Source organism: Mustela lutreola, chromosome 2, assembly GCF_030435805.1.
Source record: "Mustela lutreola isolate mMusLut2 chromosome 2, mMusLut2.pri, whole genome shotgun sequence".
NCBI lineage: Eukaryota > Metazoa > Chordata > Mammalia > Carnivora > Mustelidae > Mustela > Mustela lutreola.
Window position 1 is genome coordinate 22396358 of NC_081291.1, and position 25111 is coordinate 22421468.

At 57.8% G+C, this 25111-nt stretch overlaps 1 protein-coding gene across 1 annotated transcript; it reads right to left on the minus strand.

Annotated features, from left to right (window-relative positions):
• Positions 1-101: 101 nt before the first annotated feature.
• TKT (transketolase) lies at positions 102-24526 on the minus strand. The gene is made up of 14 exons (XM_059161176.1): positions 24295-24526; positions 14864-14981; positions 13931-14044; positions 13120-13217; positions 9842-10033; positions 7760-7878; positions 6102-6295; positions 5191-5355; positions 3922-4078; positions 3650-3780; positions 2894-2977; positions 2695-2788; positions 1053-1175; positions 102-387 (listed from the first exon to the last, which is right to left on the minus strand). The coding sequence occupies exons 1-14, from the start codon at positions 24399-24401 to the stop codon at positions 212-214; spliced, it is 1872 nt and encodes a 623-aa protein (XP_059017159.1). The 5' UTR covers positions 24402-24526; the 3' UTR covers positions 102-211.
• Between the last annotated feature and the right edge of the window lie 585 nt (positions 24527-25111).

A 25111-nucleotide genomic window follows, 5' to 3' on the forward strand; every position in this document is an offset into this window, starting at 1 on the left:
CGGGGGGCCCGGGGGAGGGGACCGCATGAAACTCTGGCATCTCACCACTGCCCCTACCAGCAGCAGCTCGGTTCTCGTCAAATAAACATGACCAGGCCAGGTCATTTGTCTCAAAACATATATTTTATCACTCCTCTCCATATATCTCTGAGCACCTTTGCCACAATTTCAGGAATGTGTAGAGCCTCTAATCGCGACCCCCCTCCTCTCCCTAGGCCCTGGCGACAAGGTCCCTCACAGCCTGTGTGATGGCGTCCCTGTCGATGCCAAACATCTTCAGCAGCTCCGCCGGCTTCCCGCTTCTTGGCACCTCGCCCACGGCCAGGCGGGTGACGGTGATGCCAGGCTCGCCCACCAAGGCAGAGCACACGGCCTCACCTAGGCCGCCTACCAGAGGAAAGGAGAGCAGTCAGGGGATGCGGCCTCAGGCTGAGCAGCGCGTGCGCGTCCTCCTGGGCCGGCCAACCCTAGTTTCTTCCCTTGCCCCAGGGATGACAAGATAGCACAGACACCGCCCTCCCCCATGCCTGGAGCCAGACCAGACATCATCAATCAATCATGATCCTTCTGTGTTTTCCTAAGCCCAAGGTGGCCTCTGAGTCATTTTTAACACCATGCCCTGGGCAGCTGTCCTAGCTGAGTGAGCATCTGTACCTGACCTCAGAGGCTAAGCCCACCTCTCCTGCCCTGGAGCCTGCCCTGGAGGAGGGCTGGTGTGTGCTTGTGGGGGGCTGCTTTGCAAAAGACCCATTAAAGACAGAAATTCTGCACAACTGGGTCAGGGACACAAGCCACCTTTTCTCCTCTTAGCCTCAAGGTCAAGATCCTCCTGGGCTCCCTGAGCAGTAGCAGCTCAAAGAAGCCACATCAGCAGCCAAGTTTGCTGGGTCCCTGGCCAAGCCTGGGGCCAACAGGAGGCCAAGTCCCAGCTGCTCCAAGGGATGGCTCTGGGCTTCCTGGTCCCAGGCTGCCATCCTGGCCCAGGATGAAGGAGAGGTGTCTAGCCCTTCCCTGATCCGCGTGCCCCCGGCTCTCCGGCCCAGGGCTGTTACCTTCGTAGTAATGGTCCTCCACAGTGAGGATCCTGCCCTTGGTAGCACGTGCGCTTTCGAGAATGAGATTCCTGTCCAGAGGCTTGATGGTGAAGGGGTCTAAGACGCGAATATTGATCTTCTCTGTGAAGGGAGAGAACACAGGGGCAAGGCTGAGGGCAAGGCGCTGGGTGCTGTGGGTGTGTCCTTGCATGGGTGAGGTCGGGGGGTTGTCCTAAGAGTTGTCCCAGTTAAAAGCCTGGGCCTATCCCTATCATTGGGAGACTGGCTGTCCCTCTGCTCCCATCATCTGGGTAGTGCCTGTCAACACCCAGTGGCTTGCTCCCTCCCTCTGCTTATCTATGATGCCCACGTCCTCTGGCATCCTGGACCCTGAATTCAGAGCATCTGGTCTCAGGGAAGAGAAACACCCGTCTGTCTCCTCTCAAATCCTGAGCCAGAGAATGTAAGCCTTTGGACCATCAAAGAACACTGTGTGGGGGCGCCTGGGTGGCTCAGTGGGTTGGGCCGCTGCCTTCGGCTCAGGTCATGATCTCGGGGTCCTGGGATCAAGCCCCACATCGGGCTCTCTCCTCAGCAGGGAGCCTGCTTCCCTTCCTCTCTCTGCCTACCTTTCTGCCTACTTGTGATGTATGTCAAATACATAAATAAAAATTCTTAAAAAAAAAAAAAAGAACACTGTGTGGCCGGCAGGGGCCCACACAGCTTTGCCTCATCTTCCCAGACACCTTTGAAGATACAGGGGAAGCGGGAGGACAGTTCTCAGCGTCTGCTGTGAGACAGGGCCAGGGCTCACCGGGGGAGGGGAGGGGGACCTGCAGGCACAGGGGCCAGGCCAGACGAGGACCCCACAGAACGGCCTCAGTAGGATGAGCCAAATTCTGCCATGCCTCTTGAAGCCCTCCCCCGGGATCGCCATCTCTGACAGGGCTGGGCCTCCCTGGCTTCCCTCCAGCTCACTGGAGCTCTGGACACGCTATTCCCTCTGCCCGGGCCTCTGCTTATCACTTCCTTCTCATATCTGAGGTCATTTTCCTGAGGACACCCCTTCTGTCTTCTCCATCCTGCTCCACACGGCCACACCACGGCCTCTGCTATGATTCCCTGGGGCTCCTACCTTTCCTACTGTGTCAGAAGCTAACATCTGCGAGCCTGCCCTGGTGATAATAATAGTGATGATAACTCTAGGTCACACGGATTAAATCCTCAGGACAGCCCCACCGGAAAGGTGATGGTCTCTCCACTTTACAGATGGGGATACTAAGGCATGGAGATGTGGAGTAACTCAGGTAGTACCCCACTAAGTGGCGATTCGGGCCTAGTTATTGGACCACTGAGCTGGGGAACCTCAGCTCCAGGGCCACGGGGTAGGGGCAGGGCCTCCAGACACTGTGGTCCCGGAACTCAGCATCCTGCTGGCCACACAGTCCTAAGTGCTCAAAGTGGGGCTTCTATGGGGTGCCTGAGGGGCTCAGTCGGTTAAGTGTCCAACTCTTGATCACAGAGTCGTGAGTTCAAGCCCTGTGTTAATAAATGGTGGCTTTTGTCACTACCACCATTTAATCAGATGAAATCCCTTCTCTCCCCCAAGACTGTGGACGCCACTGGTGCCTGATCTAAGACCGGAGGGGGCCCTCCTCACCTTTCTTCAGCAGGTCAGCAGCAGCCAAGGCCTCGTGCAGGGTCACTCCAGCCCCAATCACAGTCACCTGGTCGTCCTTGCTCTTCAGGACCACCTAGGGAGGACACCAGGGCCAGTGAGGCTCAGGGACCAGTGGCCGGGGGCGGACCCTGGCTCTGGGCTTGCTTTGGGTTCTCACCGGGCCGTGAGTGGCACTGACCTTGGCTTGTTGGATTTGGAAGTCCTCGTTGTTGTTATAGATAATGGTGTTTTCGGGGCGGCTGGTCCGGATGAAGCAGATGCCCTAGAACAAAACACAATGACAAAGAATGATGAAACGTGGTATGCTCGGGCAGCCTTGGAGGGAAGATTTCTAGAAAAGCCACCGCTTCTCACCTGCCCACTTCCACCCCGCTGTCCCCATGCTGGCTCCCACCCCCCTCCAGCAGGGAAAGGGAGAGTCTTGTCCTCTGGAACATGCACCTCTCCAGACACTCCCCGAGTAGAGCAGCCCCGTGGCTATGCAGCCCCAAGCCCCACAGAGAAAGTGGCTTCCCTTTCCAGTCGGCTAGTCTCTAAGTGGGGCTGTTCCCTGCAGGTGTGTCTGGCAGAGCAAGGGGACCCACAGGGGACTCTGGTCCACGGCTCTGTGGCCCTCGGTCAGGACCCTGTCACTCAGCTCACTCTTTCCGTCCTGGAAAGCCCGACTCGGGGCGGAGACAGGTATCAACAGCCAGAGAGACCTGGGATGCTGGGATTCTCATGGACACAGAGCACAGTGATTGATCAGCACTGTCGGCCACGGGGCAGAAAGGGTGGTGTGTATCCTGTGTTTCCTGGTCTAACCTCTACAAGCCCCAGGAGGCAGCGGCAAGATCAGGAGACAGTCCCCCCGGGGGCTGGGGGGCCTGAACAGCCAGCGCTGTGCCGGCCTGCTGACCCCCGCCCCCACGCCACAAACGGCCACGTGCCCCACCTTGGTGTTGGCTGCTAGTTCCACCGCCTTCTCTGTAGACACCGCATCACTGGGGTAGAAGACAGTTGCGGTGGGGATGGACCGAAACATGGCCAGATCTTCCAGAGCCATCTGAGAGGGTCCGTCTTCCCCTGGGGTGTGGGGGAGGACACGGATGAATCCCCCAGCCACGGAATGGAATCCTACCCCCCACCCCCCGCCGCCGCCACACCTCTTGGTCCCGACGTCCAGGCAAGTGGCAGCGGCAAGCCTCCTGGCCCCGCACGACTTACCGATGGACACGCCGCAGTGGGAGCCGCAGAAGTTGATGTTGCTCTCCGAGATGGCCGCCATGCGGATCTGATCAAAGGCCCGCGTGAAGAAGGCCCCAAAGGCGCTGCAGAAGGGCACCGTCCTGTTGCGGGTGGCACAGCCCACGGCGACGCTGACCTGCGGGGCAACGGTGGCGGCGTCAGCCCCGACGAGAAGGGAGAGGGTGGTCGAGGAGCCCAGAGTCTCACGCCCCTCTTCGGGGCTGGAGGCATCGGTCACCCTTGTGACCGAATTCTCCTCTTCCCAGGCAGGAGATTCCAGGGGACCCAGGGCTTCCTCGGTCTGTCTGTCCGCAAACTCCTCGGACTTGAAATGACCACTTCAGAAATTCTCTTTAAAGTGCTGTTCCTGGGGACTGTTTTTTTTTTTTCCCCTAGCAAACGAGGAAGACCTTTCCACAGAGTAGGCTAGGAAGCTTGGACATGGATGTTCCCTCCTTCCCAGGCTTCTGCGAACCCAGTCCCCAGCATCCTCGCCATCCCCCGGCCCTCTGCGGAGACCAGTCCTCCCTACACACTTCTAGGCCCGAGGAAGCTCCAGACCCAAATCCTGGCGTGGAAGCATGGAGGGCAGGCAGTGGCTCCAAGTCGGCTGCCACCTCCACAGCTCTGGAACCTGCCACGGACGTGACCTCCCCAGCCCACACACTGTGCCAGTTTAGTCCAGACCCTCCAGCTGCCAAGACTAGAAGCCTCAGAGAGACAAGTTCAAGTGGAGAAAGAACTCTGCATATGGTAGAGCCTGGTGGCCTTCTGAGCAAGGAAGCTCTAGGTGCTACAGGCCTGCAGGCCAGGCTGGTGTCCTTGGGGAAAAGGACCATGGCTGCTGGACCCAGCACATTCCAGCCTTGTGACTATGGCTACCCTACCACCTGGAAGACCCTCTACCCCGAGACAGCCCAGCGAGCGCCACACGTGGCCTACAGACAGCATTTCCGGTGTGCACCTGCAGCCCACCTAGCTCTGCTGTCCGTCCACTCAGCCGGTACGTGTGTACCCGAGCAACACACGCACATTCCTCTCCCTCGCCGCTGCAGTTGCTTGAGGTCAGGGCCGGGTCCCCGCTGTTCCTGGGGTGTCCCTGGGCTGGCCTCCAGCCAGTGCCTGGCATGGCCAACATAGCTGCCCAGGGGAGCAGGAGGACTTCAGCCTTGCTCCACACCCAGCAGACCTCAGCCCCAGGCTGTCGCTGGCCTGGGGCCCACCTGCCCACCCCCGGCAGGCACCCACCATGTTCTGCTCCGCAATGTAGCACTCAATGAAGCGGTCCGGGTGCTCCTTTCTGAAGAGATCCGAGAAGGTGGAATTTTTGGTGTCCCCATCCAGGGCAATGATGCGGTCGTGGGCGCGGCCCAGCTTGGCCAGGGCCTGTCCATAGGCCTTGCGGGTGGCTATCTGTGGGGAGAAGAGCGTGTGGGGGGGCCCTGAGCACTGGGGTAGGCATGTGGCTGGAAGCCTGGTTCAGCCTCCGGAGGTCACAGCATTTGGGGAGGAAGAAGATAAAAATGAGGGTAGAAAAGGGAAGTCTAACACCACACAGTCTGGTGGAAATCTATCTTCCGCAAAGCTGCCAGTGGGAACTCGTACACTGACTGTCTCCAAAGCCCCTACAGGCCCTTATTCCCAGCCCAACTGTGAGGCATGAGAGCTGGGGATGTTCTACCACCCCTGTGATAGGGAGGACTGTGAATGGACCCCGCCCTGCACAGGAACAGACAGAGGACCAGGGCAAGCCTGCTGTGGGATCACATCGGGGAGCGCCCTGGAGCAGGACAGGCCTGCCTTGGCTCTGCTAGGCTGGACACAGTGGTGTCCTGAGCTTGGACCTAGGGACTCAGGCTGAAGACCCAGAGATAAGGGGACTCAGGTGCCAGGGGCTTTGATCTCAGTGCCACTGGGAGCTTGCTGTGTGACTGTGGGCCACCCTCTTGCCCTCTCTGAGCCTCTGTAGGAAAACAGTCACACAGTTGGCTGTTCTCACGGAGGAGATGGCAAGATCAACACTTAGGATTCCTCCTCGCCCTCTCTCCCTTTCCCAGCCCCCCAGGCCCCAGGGAAGACACATCTTGGTCCCAGCCTCAGGGAATCCGAGAATCACGGCCACTCCAGCTAGACCAGAAAAGCAGGGCCCAACTCCGTACCTTGTCCCCAACTTTATAGTTGGGTGGGCTGGGCATGCGGATGTTGGTGATGCTCACTGACGGGGCGTCCTCTTGAGGGGGGGTCACGAGGATCTTCTTTTTGCTCTGGATCTGGTTGTAAATTTCCTGGACAACCTGATCGGCCATGTTTTTGGGGAGGGGCTTCCCATGCCAAGCGTCCTTGTCCTCTATCCCTGTGGGTACGACACAGCAGGGCGGCGGGCCCAGTAAGACCAGAGCTCCCGAGGACCAGGAAGCTGATCCTCCAACAGCAGAGGGCAGGCCAGGGGCCGCAGACAGGACCGCAACGCTGTGAAGCACAGCCCCGTGTTGGGGGACTGGGGTTGGGTGAACAGGAGTCCGCATGCCCAGCCCCCATGGACCAGCGGCCAGGTCTCCTGGAGCTGGCTCACAGCCAAGTGCGGGGGTCTCCACACCACCTCCCTCACTGCAGGGAGGCCCCCGCTGCAGAAATACTGTTCAGTCTGTTGAACAGGGCGGTCAGGAGTGAGCCTGGCCAGGAGAATGGAAGCCGAGACCCAGAGCAGGGTGAGCTCTAGCCGGGTGTCCCCCAGCGCACGGGGCTTGCAGCAGAAGGGCACCCAGGAGCGTCCCGCACCATGCTGCCTTGCTGTTTGGGGACCAGTGAGGCTGAAGAGCCTGCTCCTCTGAGGTCACCTCAGCCCACGCTCTCTGGGCTCTCCCACTCAGCACCCAGCCCCCCTGATAGGCCCCCAAGAGCCCCCAAAAGCTTTGAGATTTCCAGATCCCACCTGGCGCTAACACCAAGGCATCCGTGCCAGGCGGCAGCGCCAGGGTACGAGGATACCCCCGAGTCCTCTCCTCGAGGTCCACCCCCTCCCCGAAGGCCCCAGAGCCATGTCCCTTCTCTACAGGACAGTGCTTGTCCTCATTTGCCGCATGGGCCAGTGGGGCATATGGTGAGGAGCATGTGGTGCAGAAGCTGGCCCGGGGTCTGCAGTTAGGCCCCATGGACCTGGGCAAGTGCCCGACCCCTTCAGTCCCGCTTTCCCATGTCTAACAGGGGCAAGGGCTGCCTCAGCCCGAGGGGTTCGGAATCCAAGGGGCCTGCGTGCTGGGGAGCTGCTTACACTTGCACTGCTCTCCGGGCCAGCCAGGAGCCACCTTCTAGACCCTTCTAGGCTCTGCCCATACAGGACCCTGGAAGCACTTCACCCCTATACGCAGGAGACCCCGCTTACCTCCTGGGGGAGGACCCAGATTTCCTGGGTTCTCCCAACTTGGCGTCAGCCCTTCTGCTCAGGGCAGATAGTTAGAGCGGCCAAGGAGGTGGTGAAGATGACACCCAGGGAGGGTGTGGGGGGCTGTGTCACACCACTGTCCCTTCTCCTTACCAGCAGGACCTCCCAAAGGCCCTCCTCTCCTCCCGCACAACCCGGGCTCCAATTCAGGCTCAACCACGTGGATGGCTGACTTACCTCATGGAGCACTGCGTCCCCTACCTGCCCCTACCCGCCCCTACCCAGCCCCGTGCACCTGGTGTAAGGCATCAAAGGACTAGCACTTCCCCAGACACGGGATTTCAGAGATGTGCCCCACACTGGTGGAAACCCCACCACCTCGGTTGGCCACAGGGTACAGTGGTAGGGGTGGGGCAGAAGAGTGTGTGGACGTACCTGGGATCCCCCGGCCTTTGAAGGTCTTGGCAATGATGGCCGTGGGCTGGTGCTTGGCCTGGCCAAAGGCCTTGCACAGCTCCTCCACGCTGTGTCCATCCACGATGACGGTGTGCCAGCTGCGGACAGACAGCCAAGAGTGAGCGGCGGGTGCTGGGACCCTGGGAAGGGCAGTCCTCGCTCTGCCACGTGGCTGCGGTCTGAGAAACACTAAAGGGGCGCCTGGGTGGCTCAGTCGGTTAAGTGTCTGCCTTTAGCTCAAGTCGTGATCCTGGAGTCCTGGGATGGAGCCCCACATCGGGCTCTCTGCTCAGCAGGGAGTCTGCTTCTCCCTCAGCCCCTCCCCACCATGTTCTCTCTCTTGAGTAAATGATTAAAAAAAAAAAAAAAAAAAAACACCCAAAAAACCCTAAAAAGACTTTTCCACTTTTGATTTTATTTTCTCTTTTCTTTACCCTTTTCAAATTATTTTACATCCTGTTTGCCTGGAACAGATATTCTTTCTCTTTCCTAAGTAATTCAAAGCTTGGTTCATTTATTTTCTCTTTCACTCCTGACCTGTTTCCTGAAATCTACTAGTTTCCTGAAAGCTGCGTTGGGGACACCGCCCTGGCTCTGGAATCTGTCTGCTGTTAGATTCTTCACAACAACATTTTGGCTCAACTTTTCTTTAGGGAACACAGTTGGTTATTCCACAGATGCTGGATGTGAAGTGCTGGAAACATTTATCAAATGGACCAGGGGCACCTGGGTGGCTCAGTTTGTGAAGCCTCTGCCTTCAGCTCAGGTTATGATCCGGGTCCCGGGATCGAGCCCCGCATCAGGCTCCCTGCTCAGTGGGGAGCCTACTTCCCCCTCTGCCCCTCCCCCTGCTCATGTTCTCTCTCTCAAACAAATAAATAAAATCTTCAAAAAGAAAAACCAGCCAGGCTGCCAAACATGTGAGGGAAGGAGCCGGGGCTGGGCAAACTTTCCCTTTACCGCTGTCCCTTCTGGGACTCGGTCACGTTAAGAGTAATAAGGCAGCAGCTGGCGTGTCCTGAGTGCCGGCTCTGTGCAGGCCCCAGGTGGGCACCATGCACATGACCCCCATGAAGCCGCAGCTCTGGGGCTGGGCGCTGTGGTTGCCCCCATTTCACAGACATGTAAATGGACATGGACACTGAGGACACAATAACCTGCCCCAGGTCACAAGGCAAGTTGGTGATACAGCCAGGACTTCAGGACATGGGTTCCAGACCCAGGGTTATGCTCCAAGTCCCCAGCCTGTGTGGCCTGAGGAGGCTCTTGTGACACCTGGTGGCCCGTTTCCTCCTCAGTCGGAGAGAGTATTTCCTCTCCTCACTTTATCAGGTCAGTCATCAGAGATAATAAACCCTGGGTATTGCTTAACCAGGGACAGCAGCCCAGCCTTGACCTTCTCTGTGCAGACTCCTCTACAAAGGGCAGCCCTGGAGGCCTGGGCCCAGGGTCTTCCAGACGCCTCTGCGGAGGCTAAGCATAGGGGCACGGGTCCCCTGGAGCCCCGACTGCAGCTCGGCTTTTACTCGGAGCAGGAGAGGGTCACTGAGGGGAGGGCTGCTCCAGCTAACACCCACCCTGACGACCTGCTCTGCAACACCGGACTCCCAATTCTCAACCACGCACACCCCTCGGCCCGCTTTACTCAGAGACGGACCCTGTTCTACCCCTTGGGCTGGCTTAGGACGCGGCCCCCGGACGGATGCTCCAAGCCCTCAAGAGCCACATCCCTCAGTTCCATGCTGGGCCCCTCATCCCACTCCAGCCAAGGACTGAGCGAGGATGTGTGCAGTCGTGAGACGTGAGTGCTCTGAGCACTATCCCCACCTCCCAGCATCATCAGTAAAGGAACTTCCTCACACTGGGCCTCAGGCCACAGCTCCAGGCCGGTGGCCTGGGTTGCCACTCTTAAGTCTGAAATCGTGAGCCAGACGTTGAAGAACAGACACCTCCTTTCAAGGGGGCCTGGCCTCTGGCTGACTCAGCCCTTGGACCTGAAAAGCTCCCAGCTCGGACGGCTCCGGGGTGGTGAGGCCACGCAGGCCACAGCCCCGTACTCACCCGAAGGCCTCGCAACGCTTCTGGTAGACGTCCACCTGGTGCTGCAGGGGGGTGGGGTCGCTCTGGCCCAGGCGGTTGATGTCAAGAATGGCAATCAGGTTGTCCAGCTTGTAGATGCTGGCGAAGGCCATGGCCTCCCACACAGAGCCCTCGGACAGCTCCCCATCGCCCAGCATGCAGTAGACGCGGTAGCTGTGCAAAGGTGGTGGGTCAGAGGTTAGCCCCTCTCATCTGGGGCAGGCACCGTGCTCCCAGCCCGTCCCTCCTGGAGAGCCTGTCCCCTGGGGAAGGGAGCAACAGCCGCGTGGGACATGTAACAGTGCGGTCAGTCACATCCCAGCTGCCCACCCTGCGTCCACAGGCAGGGCTCTGCTAACTAAGATCCAGAGAACAGGGGTGATTAGGGCACGAGTAGAATGAATAAGACTTGGCAGCAGGGTGGGGGACCAGTGTTACTATTCTCACTGGGGGGACAGGGCTTGAAGCACCTGCGTGGGGTGGGTCTGCTTCTCTCCACCTGTACAGGAACTAGAAGTATTGGGGAGCCCTGGGGACTCGATCTCAGGAGAGGGCTGGGGAGGCCAAGACGCATCACCAGGAGCATCCCAGGGTAAGCTGTCAGGCAGAAGGGTCACGAACACGAGCAGGGGAGAAGGGTCCTCCCCGAGGACCACGATCAGGATGGGGACGGTGCCTCATAGGACGGGCCCTCCCCAAGATTCCAAGGCCGGTTCTCACCCTAAGATTCATGCCCAGCCCTGTCTCCATCCCGGGGGCCTTGTCCTGGGTCAACAAGGCAACCCCAATGGCTTCAAAGGCAGTGTGACCTGGTAAAAAAGCACTAAACTTGGGGCACGTTACCCAGTGAACAGAGCCAGCTCTGAACCCCATCACCTCCAGGCCAGCGTATGGCACCCAAGGGGCTCTCCATGTTGAGCAGCCCTGTCCTTGAGGTGAAGGACAGTTGTCACTCTCAAACCACACAGATAAGACAACAGGCTCAAAGGTCAAGGGGCTTGTCTAAGGGTCACACAGCTGGGGAGGAGGCCAGCGGGGATTCAAACACCGGTCTGAGCGCCCAGCCCTCGAGGTCCACTCTGGGCCATCCAGGAAGGCACACAGCTGGAGCAGCGCTGGGCTTGGAGCTGGCTGGAGCTGAATGAGCTCAGCTTCAGGGCCTCTGGGCTTCCAGGCCCACGGCAGGGGGAGCTGGGGAAGAGGCGGGAGGGCAGGGCCACACTGTCAGCATGACTCAGCACTTGTGTGGGCCCGAGGTCAGGGAGGACTCCTGCATCCTCCCTCTGGTGCCTCCTGCTTTCCCTTCTGTGGTCTCCAGCAGGCCAGCCTCCCCCTACCCTGCCCTCTCCGTTCCTTGCTGAAGCGGTGTCCTGTCCCCCAGCTGTTCTCCCCTCCCCTCTGCAGGCTGCACTGGGGGCCCGGAGATGCTGCAGGTGGTGCTCCTGCCACAGCAGCTCCCAAAGTGAGCAGCCCAACGGTGCCCAGGCCAGAGAGACTAGGGAATCTGATTGACCTGGGAAGAGATTCCAGGGAAGCACGCTGGCTGCCTTCCCTGCCCTGCACCTGCTGCTGTGGAAGGCCCGTGGGGGCCAAGGGCGGAGCACTGCCACAAGCTCTGGTCAGGAGGGTATGCTAGGGTCCCGAGGAGACCCACGGAGGCCTGCTGGATTTGGAACGGGGGGCCCCAAAGGCCCACGGTCACAAACTGCCCTGAAGATAAGGGACCCTAACACGTGTCCCAGACGTGTTTGAAAAGCACCTCGAATATCCCACCCCATCAGGACTGCCCAAAGGGTTACCGCACAGCCATAAAACAGAAAGAACCTTATGCAATCCTTAAAACCAGCTCTCGACAGTTAAGGCAGAAAATGTGCACCATGTTCTATAGATTAATGTTCTATAGTTCTATAGAAAAAATAGATCTTTCTATTTTTCTGAAAAGCAGAATGTACAACTGTGCACGTGCGAAGGTTACCGATCCGTACGTTTCCTCTCACAAGAACACGGAGGAAACAGGATCCGTTCAGTGAGATTCACGCGGGAGGTAGCTGAGCATAGGAAAATGTTCACTATCTCATAATGCGTTTCTATATTTTTCCCATGAGTTGGCACTCGAGAATTCAAACAAAATTATTTCAGAGGCAAAGTCAAGAACGCCAACTTGACCCACGCTCGCTGGTGGGCAGATGGGAGCGACGTGACAGGAGGCCAGATCGAGTCGAGCAGGCTTCCCCGCTCCGGGAGCAGGCGAATTCCCCCGACAGCCTGTCTGTGTCCCCTCCCTGCCAGGTACGGTCCAAGAGCCTGAGCCTTCGCCAACCCTGGCTGCTGGGAACGCAGCTCAACTTCTCCCTCCACTGGCTTTTGCTCCATGATGTCAGGGTCAGGAAATGACCCCTTCACAGGGAATTACTTCAAGCATCTGTAGGGAATAATTAACTCACATCTCTGGTTCTGTGCCAAATAAAATACTCTTAAACACACATCTCATTCTGTGCGTCTTTCTTCACTTCACGGTGAATCACTCCTGGTGGAGCGGAGTCTGTCCCCAAAAGGGTCTGGGAGGCTTCACAGCCTCAGCTCCACTCCTGGAGAGTGGTCTCGGGATCTCCCTCCCCTGCACACCGCAGGTGCTCACTGCGGTCCCTCTCTTCTAGGGGCCCATGCTCACCACCACACCCTCATGACCACCCTGGCTATGGCCCTTCTCTTGCCAGTGGGTGGACTGTAGGGCACTGGGGAAGCCCCTCCTACTCAGGCCCCTCGGAGCAGCCCGGGGACCTTTACTACACTGCAGATACACACCCGGGTTCAAATCTGACGCGTGCTTTCCTTGAATCCGTAGCCAACTCTCCTCCCCACTTACCCCTACAGACACCTGTCTGCCGGCCAAACCCAGCCTCACCACAAAGCCCTGAGACTGAGACCTGCCGCGAGGGGGTTCTCCTCCAAACCGCCCCGAGCTGGAATGGCAAATCTCCCCAAGCAGGCTTCTTGCCTACCCTCTGCAGGCCCTTCTCCCCAACGTCTGCCTCGTCTCTGGCTGGCAGGTGGGGCTCAGGGATGCCAGGACCCTGCAGAACACATAACCTCCTTCCCCAAGATAAAGGGGAGTGGCTCGAACCTGGGCCTATGGCGCTTTTGTCAGACCATGGGGCCGTGGGGCCCGAGAGGAGGTACCGGGGGCAACAGTTAAGGCCCGGCCGCCGAGGACCCCTCCCAAAACTACTGAAGGGAGGGTCGGGGAGTGAAAGTCTTACCTGGCTTTATCGAAGTATTTGCCCGTGTAGGCCATCCCACAAGCGGCCCCAAGGCCCTGGCCCAGGGAGCCAGTGGCCACGTCGGTGAAAGCTTGTTTCTGTTGGAGGAGAGAGGGCCACAGTTACAGCAGAGAGTAGACACTGCCTTCCCCCCGCAACCAGCCTCTCAGGTCCCTGGCCTCAGGGCCCCACTGAGGCAGGTACAGGCTGGGTGTGCAGAAAGGCCCAGCCCCGGGCAGCCTGCACCCGAGCGTGAGCTCTCACTCTCCAGCAACGGCGATGGGGGGTGCGGTTCACATACCAGCTGTGCCCACCAGGCAGCTGGGCGACCTCAGCCTCCCCCATCACCCACCTCACACCCATTCATGACAAGACTCAGGAAACACCTAGCCCTTGTGGGTGCCCAGACGGGAGGTGAGTTTTCACGGTAGCCTATAAACTCCAAACACTTACAGGGGCCAGCACCTGGGGGAGTAAAGCTGGGGCCCTTCCCTGGGGTGTCCCCAGCACCCCACTGTGACCCCCTCATGGACCGCGCCATGACCCTCTTTTCTCTTCTCCCAAGCTGTGTTGACGAGGCCGGTGTGGCCCTGGGGGCGCAGGGAGGTTGGGCCCGCAAAAGGCCTTGCCCTGAAGCCTGGGGTGAAGAATGTGCCCTGGAGACACCCACTTCCTTCCTTCTTCACCTCAACGCCCTCTTCCCCGACTTTCAACACCCTCCATTTCTCAGTGGCACCCGCTCCCCTCCCCACACGCCTTGAGAAACAGGAAGTGCTCGCCGAGGCCGGCTGCTGTGGTGGGGGGTCCTCACCGGGACAGGGTGCCCATCCAAGTCAGAGGTGATCTTCCTCAGGTTCAGCAGCTCCTCCTCGGGCAGGAAGCCGGCCTCCGCCCAGACGGCATACAGGATGGGAGCCGCATGGCCCTGTCAGGGGTTGGGGGAGATGAGCGGCCCAGGGGGCATCGGCCAGGTCACCAGTACTTGGGGGCTGCTCCACCCCGCACACCGCGAGCGAGCAGAGCCTGGCCGAGCCTGTCGGCCCTTTCAGGGAGGTGGCAAGTGAAGGCCTTCGGCGCCTCCACAGCCCGAGGCTCCCCCAGCCAAGGCCGAATGGGCCCCGGGACAAGTGCAGGGGGAGCACAGCTGTGCCGCCTGCCCGTGCCAAAAACCCCAGCAGGCTGCCGGCCGCCCTAATCCCTGCTTTCTGGCATGGGAGCCGACCTGGACAGACTTCTAAGCTCTCATGCCTGCCCTGGGAGCCCAGAGGCCACAGAGCCAGGTCTGGGTACAGGCGGATTTCAGGGCTCCGTGGCACGGTCTGCGGCTGTGATAGTCATGCATGAGTGGTGGGCTCGGACGCCTCAGCCCAGAGCCTGCCATGGGGCCCTGCCACTCCCAAGCCAGCAGGCATGGGCCTGGGGGCACCAGCCCTGCACAGAGAGCCGTGCAGTGCCCAGCTTCGACGCTGTACCCCAGGCCTGGACTGGAGTTCCTCCTGTTCACATAAAACAGGGGCAGAACAGCCGGCAGATCATTTTCACAGTCCCCCATGAATTCAGCTGTTTGTTTCTTAACTTGGCCTCAGTGTTGCTGTGGGTCGGCACGGGGTGAGGCACCAAGGGGTGGGCCGGGCCGGGCCGGCGGACACCAGGGGATGGGTCCTCCTCTCAGAGACCCCTCACTGCCAGCAGAGGGCCCGTGTGCCACCTGGCCCAGGGGAAGGGTGGTGGGCTGGGCTCCTACCTTGGAGAGCACAAAGCGGTCGTTGTGAGGGTTCCGGGGGTCCTGGGGCTTATAGCGCATGGTGTGGAAAAAGAGGACGGCCATGATCTCCGCGGCACTGCAGCATGACGTTGGGTGGCTGTGGGCCGGGGGAGAGACAAGACGCATGCATCATGGCCCCAAGCCTCGGAGCGACAGGGCTCTCCCCAGGCCCAGGTATGGGGACCTGGGGGTGCATATGCCAAGGAGCCACAGGCCTGGCTAATCAGAACACCACATGCTCCTGTTCCTGGAAGGGCTGCAAGCGGTCCTAAAGATGCCACTATGGGTGGTAGGGGGTCACACCCTCCTGGGGCCCGGAACGGACCCAGTGCAAGGCAGTGCTGAGGCTAGAGAGTAGAGCCCGGATCTTACCTCACTGCTTCTAGTGGCAGCTGTCAGGACACAGCAGCCGAGGAGTACTGCCACTCTGTCTGACAGCGAGCTACATGCCAGGGGTCCTGTCAGGATACTTCCCACTCATGAGGAGTACCCTGCTTTCCCAAGCCCCAAGAGGTGCTGGTTGTCTTAGGCCATGGGCAGGGGGTAGGGGAGGGAGACTCACGGAAGAACCACAAAGCTCCCAGCAGCCTCAGCACAGAGGGCTGGCAGCCGGGAAACTGGGGCCTCGGACTCTCCTAGGCATCACTGGACTACTTGGCCCTTTTTCAGCTGGCATCGGAAAGGCTGGCATCGCCATTAGTAGCCAAGCTTTTGTGCAGAATTTAAAATGCAACACATATTATCTTGTCTTCCACAAAGGCTCTGATCATGAAAAAATTATAACCCTTTCTGCCCATGACCAGGGTGGAGGGAGTTCTCACAAAAGCAAGAAGCTGCCCTTCTAGCCCTGGAGTAGTGGGGTCAGGGGACGACCCCCTTTTTTTAGCCTTTTGTTCTAAATGCAGTTCCTTGCAAATACCAATTTGCATGAACAACAGAACGTGCAAGGGTCAGACTTAGCAGAGGCTTGTGGAGGTCTCTCAGGACCCTCCTAAGTCCGCCAGTTCAGGGGCCAGGCCACGCTGGAATTCTCGGCTGGCCCTGACGGCCCCCAGGTCCACAGTTCTGTGAACACATCAGCTGCAGGGCACGGGCCTCCCAGCCGCCTGCTCCATGCAGCTCAGTGCAGTCCTCGGAGCTGCTCGGAGGTCCGACACAGAAACATGCCTAATGCCAAACCCAAGGGCACATGCAGCACCTGGGGTTCACGCGCGCCTCCCTCCTCCCCTGCTGGTCAGCTCCCCATACTGGGTTAGGGGGTGAGTCACTCCCAGCGCAGACACATTAGTAGAGAAACCCAGAACTGTCCATGCTGGTTTAGTACAGGGGTCCTGGCACACCATCAGCTTATACTTAGCCGTCTTTATGAGCTCCGGGTCATGGGGGAAAGACACTAGGCCTGAAAGAGGGAGGTGAGGAGACATAAATAGGAAAACTTGCTCCACAGGGCAGGGACCTCTCCCCCTCATCCCCCGTGCTGAACTTAGCTGGAGGACAGCCTAGTCAACACCAGCCAGGCTGACCTCCTGCCTCCCCAGCCTCCCGGGGCAGCCTGGTCTCCGAGGATCCTGTTTCAGAAGTGAAGACCCCAAGAGGAGACGCTGGGTGGGGAAGGGCACAGGAGGATGGCGGGTCAACTCGCTCAGGGGAGAAGGCAGGCAGGGCAGGTGCAGGAGCTACCCCTGACCCGCCCACCCGGTGAGCCCAGAGCGACATTCCCCCACCCCCCTGGGGGCGTCAGGGATCCATTGTGTGGCACAAGCCCTTTCTGCACGTGGTGGAAGCATGCCCAGGCTGGGGCAGAGATGGGCTGGGAGGGAGAAGCTCAGTCAGGAAGAGACACCAGAAGTTGAAGAGTAACACTTCCCTGCCAGGTCCGTGAGCAGCAAGCCGACAAGGTCATCCCCTCCAAAGTCTGCATCCTGGCCTCCCTGCTGGCCTGTCTGAGCACCCACAGAGCGCAGACGCACAGGGCAAGGGCTTCATCTCCCTGAGGCTCAGCTCTTTCATTTGTAAACAGGGATGCTAGGTAGGCATGGGCAGGATGCAGGGCGGCCCAGTAAGGTAATGCGTTTGAAGCCTGGTCACTACGGGCCGCCACCATCCATCCACTGGAAGGCCAGATGCCAAACTGCCTGGTGCTTCCAACTCCTCCTTTGCTGGCCGGGACTGAGATGCCCTGCGGACCACGGGGCGGGCGGGAGGGAAAGGAATGAGCCTACGACTGAGATGGTTACCTGTAAGCTCAACCTGCTAGAGGGACTTCAGGGCTGAGAGTGTCTGGAGCCTGTGGCTTCAGGGCTTGAGCTTCCCCTGCAACCCCAGCATGTCTGGGGTGGGGAGGGGACCTCTGTGGGTAGAGGCTCCCCCCAACTCCATCCTGCCGGGGATGTGTGGGGTTGTGACACACCTGTGGAGGTAAACTAGCTAGACAGGTGAGAGGGGAGGGCTTGGGGGGAAGGTTTGCATCCTACTCTTTGTGATGCATGTGGGGAGAGGGGCTACAAGTTTGTACAAGACCTGCACTGGCCTGAACAATGCACCTCCAATCCCAATTCGTTCAGTCTACGAAGAGGGCACTGATTGCTTCAAGCAAGGCCTAAGTGTCTCAAAGGTCCTACCTATTCTTCCAGGCGTTCCCCCCTCTTCCCTTTAGCCCACACCCCACATGTTTGCCAGCTTCCCTGCAGGAGAAGCAGAGGGAAGGTCCCTCACCACTCTGGCAGGGCTGGTCTCCATTACCAAGCCATATGGCTGCTGGCCTCCATAAAGTGACCCCTCTCCCGCCATACTCCAGCTGGGCCCACATCGCAAGGAGTCACAAGGCTTCCTGACAAATGAAAAAACCCGGGAGGCCAAGCACCTCAGCGTATAGAAGTACGAAGAGAAATAATCTATTGTGAAGAAGGAATACCTAGTACCCAATGAAGAAAGTAAAACCACAAGAGCTGAAAACCTATACCTGAGAAACTAAGAGTTTATAAAAATGCTGTGAGCTCAGGCAGTAGAAAGATAATAAATAGAACAAATAATACATTATATGTTAATTAAAATAATAAACTCATGGAATAGGAAACAAATATTATATATATATATATATATATATATATATATATATATATATATAAAAGCCAAAAGTTAGCTCTTAAAAAAAGAATACAAATTTAGTCAAGGTCTGATAAGGCAGGATCCAGAAAAAGAAGGGCAGTTACTAGAAAAGGAAGGAGAGACCTAATAGATAATGATACCCCTAACAACGAGATGCAAAGAAATTTCGAAACAGCAAACAGTCTAGGAAAAAAAAATAACTCCCCAAAACTGACTCAAGAAGAAATAGAAAACCCGAGTCATCTTTCAACAGTTACAAAGAAACCAATCAGCCACGGCAGGTGCACATTCCCCACGGCCCAGCCACACCACATGGTAGGTGTACTCCAGGAAGGACAGGGGCTGTCCTTGCATTGCCTGCAGCGGCCACACCTGGAGGCACCCACGTATGTGTTGGCACAATAGGCTACTCACACCACACTCGGATAACAGAAAGCTCGGCAGGACAGTGACAATGAGTGAACCACACAGATACAGCGCCGACCTACTCTCACAAATCTACCACGTGAGCAAAGCATACTGCAGAAGGATCTGCAGACCAGAGAAGACCATCCGATTAATGGAGATTTACAAATGTTATAAAATGATAAGGAAAAACAACGGAATGAAAATGCACAATTCGGGGTGCATTTCTTCTCTCCTTCTGGGGGAGGAGGAGGGACACCCAGGAGTTTTAAAGCACTGCAATGTCCTGGTTCTCAAGCTGGGTGGTAGGCACATCCAGGTGTATTATTTATAACATATGTGCATTATTTGTACTCTTTTCTAGCTGTATATAAACAAAACTACTCAGAAGGGAATCCCAGGATGCAGGATGGAAGTGACTCTTGGAAGCAGTCCTTGTTCTTCCTGCTCCCGGAACTGCCCTTGCTGGCTCCTGCCTGGAAAGACTTTCTTCCAGACCTTCACAGTGTTTCTTCTGGGGTTTACCCCTATGCCACCTCCTCTGAGAAGCCCTCCCTGACCACACTATCTACAAATACCTCTTCTTCCCCTCACTTACACTTGCCACCACCTGACGTGACATGCCTATTTACTGCCTACTTATCCTACTGCAACACAAGCTCCACAAAGGGAGGGACTTTGAGCCTTTTCACTGTTGTACTCTCGGGCCTGAACACAGCACCTGGCACCAAGTGCACAAATGCATAAATGATGTACCTTGGCTCTGAGATCCTAGGGGTGTAAACTCTCTGAACCTCAGTGAACTTGGAGATAGTAACAGAATCTCGCCGAATGAGGTGGTGTGTGTGTAAAGAGCTTGGCACAGTACACAGAAAAAATGGCAGTGGTTCAGTATTTGTGTCTAACGTATCATAGATGAAGTCTAACCTCTTCCTCATTTTGAAGATGGAACCACTAAGAACCACAGAAGGGAAGTGACTTGCCCAAGGTCACAAATTCTACCATCAGAAGAGCAAGGACATGAGCAAAATGCTAAGAGAAGCTGATGAGCACACAAAATGAGGTACATCCCCACGATGGAATATTCCAGAACAAAAATAATTAAGTACCGCCACATGTTACCATATGCAGGACCTTCCAAATGTGCGAAGTGGAAAAAAAAAAAAAAAAAAGTCAGACCCCAAAAATCCCATTCTGTATGAGGACGAAGTGAAATGTCTGGAAGAATTAGATGTGCAGAAAGTAGATTAGCGGTTGCCTGGGAGCTGGGGATGAGTGCAAATGAGCATGAGGGACCTTTCAGGAGTGATGAAGAGTCCTAAAAAACTGGATGTGGCAAATTCACTAAAAGTTATTGTAAATCACTGTTATTTTACTAAATTTACGGGACAGTCCGTCAGCTGAGTCAGTTAAGCATCTGCCTTCAGCTCAGGTCATGATCCCAAGGTCCTGGGATGGAGTCGGGTTCCCTCCTGAGCAGGGAGCCTGCTTCTCCCACTCCCTCTGCCCCTCCCACCACTCATGCTCTCTCACGCGCTCTTTCTCAAATAAATAAATAAAATCTACTTAAAAATGTACTGAGCTTACTAAAAGCCACTAAACTGTACACGTAAATGTTACGATTTGCATATTATACTTCAATGGAGCTGTTGCAGATTTGTTTTTCAAAGGAGGATAAAAGATGGGGAGCCCAGAGGAGGAAGTTCTCAAATGTCCATAGTCCCTGGTCCTGTTGTGCAGCCCGCAGAGATTCACTAAGTCTCCAAGTGCAACTTCTGAGCACGAAGCCCGAACAGCGCACGCCCTAGTCAGCCAGACCCACCTGCTGCTGGAGTCCAACATCTTGGCCCCACAGCCCTCTCCCCCCACCAACTCTGGGCAGACTCTGCCTCTGTGTTTAGGACAAGAGCACAGGGACTGCCTAAGGACCCACCTCTGGGCAGGTCCCAGCCCTTAGCATCCAGGGCCGTCAGTGGTGGTCTATGGCAACAAAAAAGTTCTAGATTTGGTGGGACCAGGCTCTAGTGACCACAGGCCTGCCTAAAGAAGCAAAGTCCAAGGACCAGTGCAATGACAGGGACCATGATGCTGTCAGAGCTGATGCAAAACCCTGAAAACATCTCAGGCAGACCCTAGGCAGGTTCCCGGTTCTGGGTTTCAGGAAACACGGTCCAGCACCCACCCTGCTGAGTTCAGAGGTCTCTTAGGCAAAGAACTGAGTCACTCTAGGACAGCCTCGTGTTTTCACACCGAGTTGGGAAATGCTGCTGGGGCAATCTCAGTGGGCTGTCCTCTTGCCTCAGTCAGCACCAGGCTGGGGTGGAAAGCAGCCCCAAAGGAGGAGGAGGCCCTGACAGGGCTTCATGGGGCCAGAGACTCAAAGGAGCCCTTCTGAGCCCTCAGCCGAAGCATCCCTGGAAAGCCAGAGCTGGGGAGCAGGAATGGACTTCCAGCCACCTCAAAGTCACATGGCCCTCCAAGATGTGAAGCCCACAACGGCAGGTGGCAGGGCCCCAGGGCTTGCTCATTCCATTCCCCTAGTCCCACTCCTGAGGGATCCACTTGGGAAATCACCTATCCATGAACTTCTCCTTTAAAGATGGGGAACCTTCCCTGAGACGGGAAGGGCCTTCGAGACAAGGGTACAGCCGCTCAGAACAAAGCTGGGGTTAGGCTCCTGTCTCCCCGTGCCCACCAGCCAGGTCTGGCCAGACACAACACCCCCAGGCAGCCCTCGCAACACGGTGGGTCAGAGCCCTAGGGACTCCTTAAAGGCATGGCCGCCACCCCTGTTCAGGCCTAACTCTGAAGGGGTCCACAGACAATACTCAGCGCTGTTTGGATAATGCCACAGCCGAGCCCTGATCGATGAGAACTACAAAATCTTCATCCCCAGCCTCAGCAGCCAGGCCCCTTCAGGGGAGGCCACCAGATTTCACTTTTGTAAAACCTGGATGAGCTGGGCCCTGCCACGGTTCCTTCAGCACGTGGAAGGACAGGACCCTGGAGCCAGTCCTGCCATTGTCAGTGCTGCCTCCACAAAGGGCTCTCTGTGAGGGCTTTGTCCCTCTGCTCCTCCGACACAGAGGCCAGTGTCCTCGCTGCCCAGGGCCTTGGAGCTCCACAGACGGGTTCAGCGATGGCACGGGAATGGGAAAGCTACCAAGAAATCAGGACCTCCCCGATCCTGAACCCCAAATGTGTAACCACAGCCCCTGTGGGGGACCATGGAAAGACCCCAGAGCGTCAGCTCCCCAGAAAAGAGGCGTCCTGACGAGAGGATCACTTTGGCTGGGTCTACTGCCCAGACTGGGCCTGAGCCTCAGGACTGGGCCTCACTCCCTGTGGGGAGGGGCTAGGGCCTCAAGGTGAACATCCAGGGACCGGAATGCTGCCCTGCCCCCCAGTCCTCCCTAGCCATCTCTGCACACACACAGCTCAGCATACACCCCTGAACCCCACTCTTGTGACAGCGGTTGCGTAGCACCACTACTTCCTATTGTAAAAGAAGTTTTCTCTAAGTCTCTCCTGCATCTTTACACACTGATAAACACACAGGAATCAGTCTTAGACACACTCGTTCTTTTGGCAAGTGGACACTTTCTGAGCTCAGAAGTTCCTCCAAAAGGCATTATTACAATGTAAACCTGGATGTAACTCTCAGCCACCCCAAACTGTTATCTTTTGCCTGTAGGTTTTTAACTACCTAACAAAGTCCCAGGAGACCTACCTGACACCCCTTTCTTTGGGAGCCTCTATGTGATGGGGACTCTCCCAGTGTCCCCAGACTGACTGCCATCTGCCATTTCTGCACTGGGCTGTCCCCTTTAGAACTTCCCCTTGGGAGTTCCTGATGCTTGTAATGTTATCTCATTTCTCCCAGTGCTTTCAAGCTGACCCAACTGATACCCTCCATCACTGCACTTGTCTTGCCCTTTCCAACTTCCATTGTCCAGCGTGGCACTGACTGGCCAGGCTCAGAAGTCTTCTAGTCAGACCAGCCCTTCGCTGGGCAACACGGAACAGCCAGCCACCAATGACCAGCCTGAGCGACTTGCCTAACACCCCAGTGTCAGGAAACGTAAAAGCATCTCCTTCCAACAGTTATTCTCAAAATGCACAAAATAGTACTAGCCATAAAGGATGCTCTGTGTCACGCCAGGGATGCCTGTTTGGGTGCTCAGTGACCCTGAATTGTCTGCAGGTCCTGTGTGGGCCTGCAGGATGCTCAGACATGTAACAGACTTAACTGGGTAATTGCCATCTCTCCAGAGGGATCCCCAAGAACCTGGCTAGACAAGCTCCCAGCACAGAGTAGGGCTCAATAAAACCCTTCAGGGTGAGTGACCCCCTGAAACGGTCAAGGGAAGGGGACCTAGTAGTACCCAGCAAACAATACCAGCTGTGTCGACCTCCTGTGTGCCAGGCTGGGGAGGGGGCACTGCAAGGAAGCCCAATCCCTGCCTCGGCAAGGAACACCACACAGAACGGGTAAGTCCGACACAAACCCAGTGGAGAAAATGGATTCAAGGCCCGCATTGGGGGTGGGCTGAGAAAGACCTGCCAGGAGAGGTCTAATTCCTTCTGAGAACTGGAGGTCTTAAAGGTGAGTGAGTCCCCATCCTGAAAGTCAAACAGATTTATTCATTAATAACAAACATACCCTGTAAGACACTGGCCAGAAGCTAGAATTCTGTCATTGCTTTCAGCACACAGAGGGGCTGGAAAGATTCCTGGAAATCACCCCCTAGCAAACCCTCAAAATCACTTCATCAGCCTGGCACAGTGCAGTCTCCCAGTCGTCATGCCAGGGCCCAAAGGGGACACCGGAATCCTTGAAACCCTCCAGGGCAAGGGAGCTACTACTGTTCCCATTTTATAGAGTGGGAAGCAGCCTCTGAAGTAACTCACAGGCTGACCCTCCCAACTGTCCCCAACGCCTCCAGCTGCACGCTGGCCTGTTATTATCATGGTCCCTGCTACCTTCGGAGGAGGCTCCCTGGAATCAGCAGCAGCCTTTCTAAAGCTTCTGAGCCAGAAAGACCGGCGGGAAAGGCTATTGGGGGATGGGCCTCTGGCCCCGGCCACGGGGAAAGTGAGTCTGGCAGCTGGCCGGGCCCTGGGACTCGGTCCGGGGACTCGGTCCTCGGTTCTCTTAGCCTTGCAAGTCTCCCCTCCCACTCCTCCCGCCTCCAGCCCCAGGTCCCATCTCCGACCTCCCCTGCAGGCCGCGTGCCGGGTTCCGCACCCACATGGCCGCCTTCTTCCCCACTCTCCAAGCCTAGCATCTCAACAGACCCCTGCTCCAGACTCGGACCCCAAAGCACGGGTGGCAGGAACGTGAGCGGCGAAGGGGAGTGGTCGTGTGAGGTGGGGAGAGGGCCGGGCCCCAGGCTCCCAGCAAAATGAGGTATTAAAACAGGCGCCCTCGTGTCAGGCCGCCGGCATTTCAACAGCAGCTCTCGCCGTGTGCCGCACTGGGCACCTGTTCCCCCAGCCTCGGTTTCCCCACCCGCAAGGCTGAACGTTGGTAGCGGCGCCCACAGAGGGCCGCGCGCGTGGAGCGCAGGGCCGGGCTCTGGGCGACAGCGCGGTCACAGTGGGCCTCCCGGCACCGGACTCCCCAGTCCGGTCCCCGCGCCCCGGACTCTCAGGGGAGCCGGCGCCCGGGGAGCCGCAGGCCCGGCCCACAGGACGGAAGCCCGGCCGAGAGCGCGCGCGCTGCAGCTGAAGGCGTCTCCGGCCCGGGCCCTGCGAGGCGCGCGTCCCCGCCACCTGACCGCGCCCCGGCCGCCTCCCTCCAGGAGGCTCCGTGCAGCGCGACACGGAGCCGGCGCACCCGCGGTGACCGCGGCCTCCGGAACGGCGCCCTCCCGGTCCCCGTGCCCGGCACTCACCCTGAGCCGGCCGCCGTGGTGGCCTGGATGGAGCTGATGCGCAGGCGGTTGGCCGTGTCCTTCAGGGCCTGCAGCTTCTGCTGGTCAGGCTTGTGGTAGCCCTCCATGGCGCGGCCGGGCTGGCAGGAGGATGGGGTGGACGAGGGTGAGGACGTGGAGACGCACAAGCGGCGCAAGGTCTCCGGTGGCGACTGACGGCGGCCGAGGCCGAGCACCGCGCGGGGGCGCGTTAAGACTGCCCGGACCCGCCCATGGGGGCGGGGCGAGGGCATCACCCCAGGTCTCCGTGCTGCAGCGGGCTTGCCGCGTCCCGCCCTGCCCCGCCCCCGCCCCGCCCCCCGGCTGCCCGAGCGGCCCAGACCAGAACCTTCCAGCGGCATTCCGGGAAACCCAGGCGGCCGCCTGGGCGCCCAGGGACCCAGCCCGAGACTGTCCACCTGCCTGACTTCCCCTTGGCCCTGCCCGTCCCCCGGCATTTGCTGGGCACCTGGGGGTGCTGCCAGGCTCCTGAAGCCGAACTGCCCTGCTGGAATTAACTACACACAAGTAATAGTAATAGTCACTCCAGGTTCTAGGTTGGGCTCAGAGTTTGCCTGACTCGCATCTTCACGGGGGAACGTTCTGTCTCCTTCTCCTCCGCGCAGCCCCGTGCGGAACTGAGAGGGGAAGCCTCGTTGGTAACACATTTTACAAATGAGCCAACTGAGAACTGCAGGGTCCATCAAGGTCACAGAGTTGGGGGATTCAGGACTCTGCCCTCGCCAAATGGCTCCGTCTGCAAGTCCCAGCCAGGAGGGAGCAAGCTAGGGCTTTAGGG

What these genes read in the sequence shown, in the direction of transcription:
- TKT (XM_059161176.1), bottom strand. Translation starts at nt 24,401, where the DNA reads ATGGAGGGCTACCACAAGCCTGACCAGCAGAAGCTGCAGGCCCTGAAG. An exon ending in AACTAGCAGCCAACACCAAG is followed by an intron (nt 2,978 to 3,649) that starts GTGGGGCACGTG and finishes GTTTTGTTCTAG; the next exon opens with GGCATCTGCTTCATCCGGAC. An exon ending in TCCAAATCCAACAAGCCAAG is followed by an intron (nt 2,789 to 2,893) that starts GTCAGTGCCACT and finishes TGTCCTCCCTAG; the next exon opens with GTGGTCCTGAAGAGCAAGGA.